This window comes from Ptychodera flava, chromosome 12 (genome assembly GCF_041260155.1).
Source record: "Ptychodera flava strain L36383 chromosome 12, AS_Pfla_20210202, whole genome shotgun sequence".
In the NCBI taxonomy this organism is placed as follows: Eukaryota; Metazoa; Hemichordata; class Enteropneusta; family Ptychoderidae; genus Ptychodera; species Ptychodera flava.
In genome coordinates, this window is record NC_091939.1 from 19,171,919 (window position 1) to 19,184,242 (window position 12,324).

General features: G+C 36.9%; 1 protein-coding gene across 1 annotated transcript in view; it reads left to right on the plus strand.

Annotated features, from left to right (window-relative positions):
• Positions 1-12,324, plus strand: part of LOC139145296 (SH2B adapter protein 2-like) — a 49,155-nt gene that overhangs the window by 16,998 nt on the left and 19,833 nt on the right. The window contains 3 exon segments of the mRNA XM_070716344.1: positions 9,598-9,699; positions 12,010-12,078; positions 12,081-12,127. Of these exon segments, the coding sequence (XP_070572445.1) occupies positions 9,598-9,699; positions 12,010-12,078; positions 12,081-12,127 (218 nt within the window).

Consider the following 12,324-nt stretch of genomic DNA (forward strand, 5'->3'; position numbering starts at 1 on the left):
ATGCCTGTAACACTGCGCAAGTGAAGGCTATAGTAGATTCAAGGCTGTGTATTGAAAGCATCACTCAAAAAGCTCCATAACTGCAGAGTTCTGATCAATGTAAATTTGGCTGACTTTTCCAGTATCTTTAGTGGATAAAGCCAGTCTGTTTCAGTTTTGATGAACAAATCATGAACTAAATAATGATCACTTTAATCATTAATAACTTTTTGCCTTGTGTGGCAAATTTTTATGTATTTTTGGTCAAATTTGGTGTAATTTGAGATCAGGGTTAGAAGACACACCTTTGAATGAAGAATATAACATGGCTGAGTCATTCTAAGAAACAAAATCAACCATATTTTTTAAGTTGAATTTGATAGGAGCTTTCACAAAGTAAAGCAGACAGATGGTAGACATGTTTTATGCAGGTGTCAGGGAAAGTTGGCAGATGTTGCCAGAATGATGTTCACCGGGAGAAGTTGTAACTCAATGAAATCGTAGCTGTCAGTGAAATTTTAAAGAGCCCCATCAAACAGTGCCTGACCATCTGGTGTGGCTGCATCACTATTCACTGGGAAATCTCTATTTATAATGAAAATCAGTCTGCAATTGTCTTATTTTCCATCTTTTTTCACATTTAGGATCTGTACATCATCTCATATCAAAAGCTATGACATGTATATCCTAGACTTGTTCTGTTCATAAAATAAACGTTCTTGTCCCATTCCTAAAATAATGTTACAATAGCCAACATTGATGTCCAACTTGTCAATGCAGCCTATATTTATGCAATGTTGATACTAAAACGTTATAGTCTAGACTAAAATTCTTTTGTCAACAATGACATCACATATTTTTAATATACAGTGCGTTGTGTATGGCAAGGCTAAAATCTTGGTCTTCAACCATAAACCCCAAAGAAACATTTTCTGTACATTCTATGCTTCAACACACTTTTGAAAGAAGAGGCTTTTTCACTTCCTTCCTTCTGGAACAAAAGGTTTTAAAATATCAAATGTTACAGCCATTGTCATTGGTTAACTACGCACATGGTTTTCACTGTTTACTGTAGAATAGAGCAGTCTAGTGGCTTTGACGTGTCACCATCCCGTGGCTTACTGCATCCGTGTCAGAACACCACTTGTAAGATTTTATCTCAATGTGTGATGAATGAATGTATATAATGGTATGTGTATACTGCATTCTGATGAAGTACCTAACTGTGTCGTGGCAGGTCATGTGATCACTGCCCAAGCTGAGTATCTTGTCCTTGTACACAAGGGTACATGTCACATAAAAACTGTAAAAATAACATAATTTGTTATTTCTTGTGAAACTAGTTAAATTTTAGGGAAACCTTGTTTGCACTTGTGTTTAGCTTAGTTTCATCAACATGTCATACAAGAATAGAATGAGTCTGAAGGAAAATGTGGAAAATTTCTAGCCACCAACACAACATCTTTCACACAACTATAGCCTACAAAATTAAAATTCACTGCAAGGCCCGTTGAAAGTCTCTGCCAAGGCAGATTGGTGAATCTTTTCACACAACTGGCGTCAGTTTGTTTTCTGCCCCTATAAGGCAAAATGTTTTTGCAATTCACAGGAGATTTAAGATGCGGCCATTTGTTCTCTGGATGCAGCCTGCTTGCCTTTCAGCTCGACGCAATTTGTCTAGTCAGCAAAGCTATTACCATCAATACCGACACAAATGTCAAGTGTGCGATGGGACCTCCTCTTTTCTGCTTCAGTCTTTCTCTGATCCATTCAAGGCTGCTTCCATGCTGTCACTCACATCCCTGGCTCGACAAGCTCTCACACAATGTGATAGACTTTCCCATATGAGATACTGTCGTGTTGTATTCTCACACTGCACAGTTCAGACCCGGTCACTGACCAAAAAAAGTTCATTGTGGGCAGCGTGAGCTAGGGAATCTGATATTACCCAAAAGACAAAGTACGGAGGGATATTTTAGATATTTTCATTCAATAATACTACAAACCTGTTTTCCCGTTACTCAAAATCTTGCCTCAATCTTTTTATACTTTCAATTTTATCAACTAAAACAGATGACAGGCCATTAGATTTAGCGTGTATCTTTATAAAAGCTATTGCAGTTCTGGTTTGACAATCTAATATAACCAGCACAAAGAGAACTCCATTTATCACATGTACTGTGGTAATATCAGTTGTAAAACTGTCCGAGCCATCAATGAGAACAGTAATGAAAAGTGAATCAGCCGGGTTAATCCGGGCATTAATCAGCGCTTGAGGAATAGAAGTAATGTTTTGTTTTGTGAGTTTAAAGGGTAGGCAGACATCGTCATTATTCACTGCATGAAATTCATTATTGATACATCAGCTCCAAGCAATGAATTTCATAATTCACAAACCACTGGTTTTATGTTTCATATTCATTTTTTTTTATTTTTTGGCTTGTCCTTTCTGTGGTCGGTCGTCAGTATAGTCCTGAAGTCAGCTAAACATGTGGGTATACCATGCTAATTCAATGATACCGGTGTCCATCTTTCACAAGTTTCACAAACAATGAAATAATTTCAAGGTTTCATTTATCGTTCATTTCAATGTCTCCGTACAAAGAAAAGAATCGCTCGTAACAAAAAAAAGCCGAAGTTATATCGAAAGGTTATTAATGGTCAACCACCCTTTTTACTGACAATATTATCAGACACCACAGCTGTGTGTGGGTGATAAATGAATTGTTACGTGTATGAGTTTAAAACATCAGAGATGGAGGTGTTAGTGGAACACCATTTGATTTCTGGGGGGGGGGGTATGGAGGATTTTGAGAAAAAAAAATTTGTCGCCAGGTGAGATAGAAGAAAAAAAAAATTGATCCTGTCATGGCCTGAGAAAAAAAAATTGTCATAAGAGACAGAAGTGAAAAAAAAAATTGTCACAATGCACCAGAAATTAGCAAAATTTGGAAACCCTATTCTCATATATTCTTTGCCGGCGTGCCGCCATAGGCGGCGCAAATGTTTTTACCACAAGCAATTCTTATGTTTTTTTCCCAGCACTTATGATATAAGCATGCACTACATAGGTCTACTTTACACCTCCGTACACTCAATGTTTTCCTTCCCTTTTCTGACCCAAGAAATCATATTTCAGGATTTCTGTTGCAATATCTCAATGGCATAGGCACTATCTAAAGGGGACTTTTTGACTTCTGTAAATTGTGAAAATTTTAAAACACAAGACAGGAGTCAATAAACTAGTGTTAAAATCAATATATTATTCTCTCAATATAAATATATTAGGAAGATGTACAAGTTGACCATGGAAAATTGAGGAACAACAAATATAATGAAATACAAGGGAGGGGGTCATGCACTAAAAAAATTGAAAATTTCAGGGGGGCGTTACTCAAAATGTGGAGAGGAATTTGGCGAAACAAATTGAAACACATCTCAGATTGCACCATTGCACACATCCATTTCTCAAAATTTTCAATGCGAGAGGGGGGCACCCCCTCTCGTGCTCTCCAACCCTTGGGTCTTCTAACAGTTTTACTGGTAAAAGACAAATTTAAAATACCTCTCGGATTGCACTACACTGCACCGTGGCGCACATCAATTTCTCAAAATTTTCACAGGATCTAGGACAAAACTGAACTGTTGTGAATTCATCCTTTATTATCACAGAAACATGTTTTCATTTACCTCAGTTCAATGACCATTTTGACAGTTAAACATACCATATTCATGCTTTTCATTAGAAGCTGGCAGTTAACTTGGAGAAATGACACAAGAAGGTCACAGATTTTCCATTACTGTATATTTATTTATCTTCAGTCTCTGGCAAACAGAACTATTTTTCACAAATTGTATTGTCATTGTTTGGTTGTTGAATATTGTGACACAAACACTGATCATGCATAAAATGTAAAAAAATATTGCAGTGTTCAATGTCATTTTCAAACAGTTTTACCGAGTGCAAAATAACCTGAAACTCCTCTCAGATTGCACCATTAAACACATCAATTTCCCAAAATTTCCAATACGAGAGGGGGAAACCCCCTCTCGTGCTCTCCCCCTTGGGGTGTTATAACAGTTTCACATAGTAAAAAAATTAAAAAACACCTCTCAGATTGCACCAGACTGCACCATTGCACACATCAATATCTTAAAACTTTCCATATGCAAGATAGGGGAAAGCCCCTGTGACTCTTTCCCCCTAAGCCTCTCGCATGTTCCCCCTGTACTTTCAAATTCTGCCCGGTCAGATATCCTAGTGAAAACCCTGTCATAATACCCATCCAAATTAAACAATATATTATATGGTTAGATACTACGTGAGCTTTTATATCTTTATTTTATTGTGACTTGCAATTTCATTTTGATGGGTTCACCTTTTTTGAACCATCATGAGATAACTGATGATAGTCTAGCAGAGTACATCAGGATTTCAAAGGTCTTTACTGTTGCTGTATTTTGTAAATTTTACAAATACATGTATTTGTATTTAACTTTTCAAAGTGGGCGGGATCAGTCAAAATTTTAGAGTTAGAGAGGGTAGTTACTCAAATTCATCATGGTTGAGGGGGGCGTCACTCAAAATTTCTGAGTCTCAGGCCGTAAATAATGACAACGCATCACAAACTGGATGACAAAGAAAAAATATTTGCATTGCTATTCCATTTGAAAAAAAAAAATTGACGCAGCTCTGACAGTAGAAAAAAAAATTGCTGTCACTGTGACAGGAAAAAAAAAATTTGCTCCCATACCCATTTCCTCCATACCCCCCCCCCCAAAGTCAAATGGTTCTCCCCTTAGTAGTAAAAGTCTCTGTAACGTCTCACAGTCTATATTTTTTTGGCTCTTTTATTTTGCATATACATGCATAATGCATGAGCTCAGCCATTCTGAATTGACACTCAAGGCATACGCATACAAACATTGCCAGCTCTGTGTACTGTTAAGTGATCAGGTAGACAGTTAAAATTTATGCATAGCACGCTGCTGTCTAGTCTCATATCACACTGTTTACACAGATGCCACAGTACAGTGACATCATACATTTAGACGCCTGTAGGTAAAACCCACCGTTAGACATTTCAAAGCCAACTTTCCCCGTCAGAGATTTCAAGCAGTTACATGTATCTCTACAGTGTCATGTCAGTTTCCACAATATGTGTGTACCAGACACCACATCGGCAAGGTTCAGTGAAATCATCCGTAAGAATCATATTAACAAATTTCCCCTCATTTACATGCCAGACCTAGGACTAGGAGTATCATAAAGTAAATTCATTTTACTGTTGAACATTCGAAAAAATTTTGTTAAAAATGGTGTGAAACAATGCTGGAAACCTCAAGAGTTATTTCAACAGAGTTCTGTGTGAGAAAGATCTATTAAATGCATAATTGCTTATATTTTGATGGCTGTTAGCTACAACGTCACTCAGTGATTCCCATCAGGACAAACTAGTGTTTTACTTTCACTCCTGAATGCTATGCAGAAACCAAGCTTTCACAGATTGCAATTAACTGCAGAAAATCTCATACAATATAATGTTATAAACGTTCACTTGCTGTATAGTGAGATATGGTGAGATAGCCAGAATTGACCAATCAGGATTGGAAAGGAGGAACACACAACAAAAGTCATTGCTTTTACGTTGTATGTGTCAAATACAACTGGGATTGTCCATTTCATGACTTGCCCTTCCTCTGATGTGCATATATATGAAGTTCTCTGTTGCCCCAGTATACATCACTTTTAATATAACAGTAAGTGTGCTTCTTTGATGTAGCTGGGGAGGTTTCAGTCCAAAGGCATTTTAAGACACTGAATGTACTCTCCTTCAGCATCAAGCAAAACTGTTCGTTGCTTTTAGAACCCCCAGATTGGCTCCATTTTACAGTGTTAGGGCTGCATGATACTAATTCCCCTAATGTCCAACAAATAAACCATCATGGCATCTTAATTAATGGTGATAAGTCTAGTTAAAGATGCCAGTGGTTCAACAGACAGTGTTCCTGTGCACATCTGTACACATCTATAACACCTGTAACTTCTGTTAATATTTTAATGTTGTTTTTGTTCTACAGAACGGGTATATCTTATTCTACTTCAGTCAATATGTTGAAATACACAGTAGAGGCCTTGCCAACACACTAAGCCATACATGTAGTGTACAATAGGAATTCCAGTCAAGACTGAATTCACAATGAACACGTGTATCGGTACAGACAGGCTGCAAAAACAAGGACACTGAGCATTTCGACAAATTTTTGGAGTCGCACAAGAAACTTTACATTGTAGATATTCAAAAAGAGTAGAATTAGAGGTCACTTCTGTAGAAAAAGGATTTTTTTCGCTATTCTGCCCTGTTTCAATTGTCAATATACGTTCATGATAATTACTGACAATACCTGGTACGTTGCGACTATTCATAATAACAATTCAACATCATGCTAGGGGGTTTGTTTACATTTATTAGCCATGAAAGGCCCCGTAAGACAGAGGATTGCAGCCACAAGTCAGATAGGACCCTCTATTCTTTACGAGAAGTGACAAAATGAATTTAAAGTCAGAGGATCAGTTCCCTTTAAATTTGTCAGAACCACTGTACAGATACAAGCTGCCATGGCAGATTCTGTCTTCATTTTTGAGATGCATCAACCAGCAGAACAGGAAACTGCAGGTGGTTTTATGGGATAAGCAGATTTCAGCTGTAAATCACAGTTGTATCAATTTTCCATCCAACTTCTTCTGCAAACTGCATTTGGTTGGGTTGTAATTTCACAAATCTCAAAGTAGAATATTGTCCTGTTCTTGACAAGAGTTTGTGTAAATACAGCCAGGCAGCTTGGATTGCAATACACAGGGGCATGAATTGAAGTGATTGTATTTGCTAATTTATACATATGTGAAGAGTGATGTAACTGACCTTGTCAAAATTTACCCCTCCCCCTCGAAAAAAAATTCAGTCTAAGGTGAATTGTATGGGTCTGATATCCTCACAGAAAAATTGATAGTATTATCAGTATTATTGTGCAAGATAGGCTTGTCTATTTATGTACAAGTCATCATTTTAGCTTTGACAGTAAAGGCATGTTTACTTTTCAGATTCATCTGTAAGAAACTCTATACTTTTGTATGTACTTTTGTGACACATTCATCAAATGACAATTTCTAAAATTACTTGGTTGTTTACAGGTCTTCGTAACTCAGCCCAATATGTTTGTGCCACCCACCCACCCACCAATAATAACATGACGTCAGAAAATCTCCTTTCCATTCAGGCTGAAAAGTGAAATGTGTATACCAAGGTCACTGCTGCCTGTTTTGTCAGCCTGACTGAGATTGATTCAGTCCGGGTCAAAAATGTCAAACTCCTCTGAAAATGATAGCGCTGTAAATTTTATTTGCCTCAGCTTCACAGTGTATTTTCTGTACATGTCTCGTCATCGGTGAAAAATGTTTAATCAGATGTACTTCAAAATCCAAACAGTGTTTGACAATGTTGACACATACCATACCATACAGTACCATTGCTTTGTTATCTGCTATTGTGTTGACTTCACTGTGTTTCTTGATTTTAAAGTTGAATACAGTGCCGTCCAATCAAACTCTGTAACTCAGCTATACATGTTTTCTACGAAGGGGCTATTATTTACAAATTTACAGGGACATCTCATCAACGCCAGTTGAGTCAGATTGTCATCAGTTGACGTCACGGTCGCGTGAACAATACGATTCTTGTACTCCCACGGCACTGTTTTTGCCCCATTGTACTTCTAACTGATGCCTGTACGTCCACTTATCAGAGTGTTTTGAAAATAACACCAGTGAGAAACATGATGTAATTGTTACTTGCTGCCCGGGGTGGAAAGTTACAAGTCATTGACCTAAAAATGCTATGATACCAACGTACAGTCACTGTGCAATAAAAATTTTGAATTGTGTGGATGATCGCAAAGTTTTTCTTCCAAGGTATTTCATAAATGCCGTGCGTATAGTTGTTGTCATGGCGGTAGTGGATATCTCCGCTGGTAACATCATTCAGTGGAAAATTCCAAGTGGAAAGTTTCCATAGATTTTTACTGGCATTTGTGAGCAGAAATAGAATATGGTGAACTCTGGCAAGTGCTGGAAATATCTCCAATGGGGTTAAAAATGTATTTACATTGTGACCGACATGTATCTGGTATTTTTGTATTTGATCTGCATCAGTAATAAGCTGGCCTATCATGTGATGTCTGGCTCGTACAGCTTGTTGACAACAAAGGCAATTTGTGGCTAGTCATAGGAAACACCCACTTGCACAAAATATATAAAATATCGTGAACAGTGCTGCCATTACCAATGGTCTAACCTTGACCTGAAGTGCATGTACACACCATGTCACCCTTGATGACCTCAGGGTCCACCAATCTCAGCGATCTTGAACTCCATAATGCAGTGAACTCCACTATTGACCTTGTTTCACACAGCGTGAATGACGTTGCCAATGTGTTGACCTAAAAAAGTGTTGTATGGGTGTAAACACAGACAGATTTCAACAAAACTTTTGAATTTATCTCACAAATTGTGAAAATTAAGAAATACGGTGATTTGTTGTAGGTACCATCGATCTTCAATGCATGAGAATAACATAAATAAACTACTTCACATTATCCTAATTTGTTGCATTTTTAAAATTCAGAATAGACTTTCCAAAATTTTGTTAACATGTTTGATATGACATGTATACTCATACAAGTACCGGTAGTATACTGCACATGGGAAAGTGTTTAGTTTTTTGTTTGACTAATATGTTATTTTTAGCCATTACATACACCATACATCATGTATCTATTTCATCAACCAAAGCTAGACACACAATGGTTCATTATGCTAGGATTTTCTACCTCACAAACGAAGATAGTAAATCGTGTTTTTTTTATTAGGCCTTTCATTGCTGTTTCGAGAGTCGCAGAGATCCAGTCAATGAAATTTTAATCTCAGTAAAGCTACGCCTGAAGTGATTCCTTCTTCAAAATAGCAACTCTCTCTCTCTCTCACTTTCTCTTCATTTTGTTATTTTTCAGAGTGCAGGCTTAGATGTAGCTTCATTAGTGTTTTTTTTCTGTTTTTCATTCCCGTCCGAAAAATATGAGAACTGGCGGCCAACATCACAAGTCGTACTCAGATTACAAATTACTACTCACCACCACGGGGAAATGTTTGCTTTGTAAATTTAGTAACAGTCGCTGCATGATTATCCCTTTTCCTGCCAAGTCCACATTTCACCATCAGGTCAAGATGGTTAAAATTAATGAAACACAACATATTCCATATGGTGTATTTTAACATAATACTGTACATTTGAAGGCTGTTGAAAACATAAATACTGTAAACTTGATTTTTTTTGGACTAAATATGCTATAACAGACCAAGCCAAGTGGGTGAAAATACGTCATGTTTTGGCTCAATACCGCTTTTTACTGACTTGGCTGATGGGGAAGTGATACTGTCTGGCAGCAAAAGGGTTATATCAGCGCCTCTTCCAAGTTTAGGAGGACCAATTTTCTTGGCAAATTAAAACTTTTTTTTACCTAAAGAATACGTAACCAAGTTCTGTCTTTCCTGTTGTATTTCAGTCACACAAACCGAAAAATGGAATATTTTGTTTCCTCATCAAGGAAGCCAGAGAGACCACTGCCTTAGAACTCCCAGACACAGAGAATACATTTGTGTTAAAGGTAAGAGCAAAACCAGAAACTACCAAATCAGTATGCATGCATTCCGTGGCCCCCTGAAAGTTAATATACAGTTTGAAAAAGGAAGAATTGGGAAGCCCCACCCCATTAGACTATTTCAACTTACCACTTGTTTTAGATAGTGAATTTCATTACGTCACAGCTTTACTCAAGATGAATAGGGCCATTCTCGCAAGCCAGAGTATAATTTTTGCTCGGCGGACCTACGCAAAAATCAAGTAGCACCAAGCTGTTGCCACAAAGGGGCACGTGGTTTACGACGATGAGTAGGGCATACTATGTGTGGCTAGGTTTGTTTCTTACTTTGCCAAACAAAATTTTTTCCATGTTGAAGATATTTCAATTTTATTGGTTTGTTTCTAATTCAGGTCTTTCATGGATATGTCCTGCGCAAAGTGAGAAATTTCCCTTCAAAGAATGGCCTCCCAACCTCGGGACTTCTTGTAATATCTTATCTGTAGGAACAACAGTTTCAAATTCTCTGTGGTCCCTCCGTAGAGAAACACTATCTGGCAGGAAATGGACTCGTTTTCTGCCAGGAAAGAGTAGAATATTGATAACCTACAAGACCCTGACTGAGAAGGGGGTTGTTTCTTACTCTCAATCAGTTCAGCTGGTGAAATAACTAGAGCATGCGACATTATCAGGCCACAAGGGACGCTGAATTCAGACTTGTTTGCTGTTATCAATGCTTTTGTCATATGTTTATGAAAAAATTTGAATGAATAATAAATAAGTAAAAATGCTGCGTGCTTAATATTGATGTATGAATGAGATTACATTCAGGGAAAGTTTGCAGAAAACAACTGTTCTGGATTTCTTGTTTCCAAAATATCAGTGACATCTTCCAACCAGTATTTTGATGTTTTAAATGTTCAGCTGATTTGCATATATGCCAGTTACAAGACATGAATCGGAAAAATGATACAAAGTGAAATCCTGAAATCCCTGTGATGTGAGTTCATCAATAATCTATTCTAATTCCTTTATAGACCCCAGTCTTCTTAGGTAAATGGGTTTTCGAAATGATAATCTTTAAAATTATTTCTATGCTGTCACCGAGAACTGCAACCCAAATCCTGTCCGATGCTCTGGAGGAAGTGAGACCTCTGATAGATGATTACGTTATCTTTGATAATTCCTGAAACGTGTTTTGCCTTGGTAATATCTGCGCTGGTACCAGAAGTTTCATTCCATTTTCTCATGTTGTTGTTACAAAATGCCTTTTCACCATTATGGTCTAGGATCTCAGCCATTCCAGTGAGTGAGTTTCCAGAACCGAAAACTCACGGATCGAAACAAGCGTATTCTCACTGCTCAAAAAAAGGCATCTTGAGAGTTAATTCCTGGACGATTGCCATCCGAAAGTACCCCACCCACCACAGTTAAGGGCAAGAGTGGGTGGATAGGGTTTAGATATGAGTCCAGGGGTTACAGTCTGAGTACAATTCATGCCCTGATGTCTGTCAGTACCCATGACCATATCTGTCACCTGTATTGGCTGTCATGCCTAGCAGACATACAATTAATCTAAATTTATGTTTTAAATCTTATTTTTTGTTACAGATGATATGAAATAGATTTCTTCTCATATGTCAGCCACTTGCAGAGCGCTTTCACAATTCAAATCTTCCATTTAATGTTCTGAACTAATATTCTAATATGTCTTTTAAACTGAATTTATGTTTACTCTCAATGAAAAGTTATGGTCTAAATTAAATTTGCTAATGGTCTAAGATAAATTTGCCAATGATTTTACAGCAAACAAGAGCTAGTCTTCCAAAACCTTTTAGATTGTAGTTTGATTTGGTGATGAATCTGGTTGGTTTCATAGAAAATTTTGGTGTACTTATTTCTGAAACCGTTTAAAAAAAGACATTTTTAGTTTTTTGATGTGGAATATTTTCTCTTCAGAAATTTAACCAAAAAAAATGTATTTATCAACCCACAACTACCACACAATATATATATGAGTTAAGTTTCATGATTTGCTGAAAATTATGTCAAATACATTGTTATATTAAAGTAAGATTGGAAATTAAAAAAATTATGAAATATAAATTAATTTAAAACCAATGCTATGTACTATTTTCAATACATGCATAATTATCCTCGTGAATCAGTCCATTTATCATGGCATCACAAAATATGCTGTACAAGTATGGCAAGATACAACCATCTGTTGTAAGAATTAATTTACTGTGTTCCCAGCATTAGTTGTATAATCACAATGTTAGAATGAATGGTGAATTTTTCATTTAAATTTATGTTTGTTTTTTTGTAATCCAACAGACAGAGAATAAAATGGAATATGTAATCGAGGCCACCAACGTACCGGAAATGAGAGTCTGGCTGAATTGATTAAAGATTCCATCAAGAAGGATTTTGAACGCAATCAAATTATTCGAAGGTATTGAAATGTCTTTGTAAAAAAAGATACTATTTACACTTCAGATATATTCTGTCTCTGTGGCATTGTAAAGTTCCATTACTTACTTTGAAACTGAGAAATGCCATTACCTATTCATTTTCTAGAGCAAATTACACAGGGCTTCCAAATTATGGACAAATTTTCCCACTCCAGTGTGAAAAAGTGATTTCATGGCT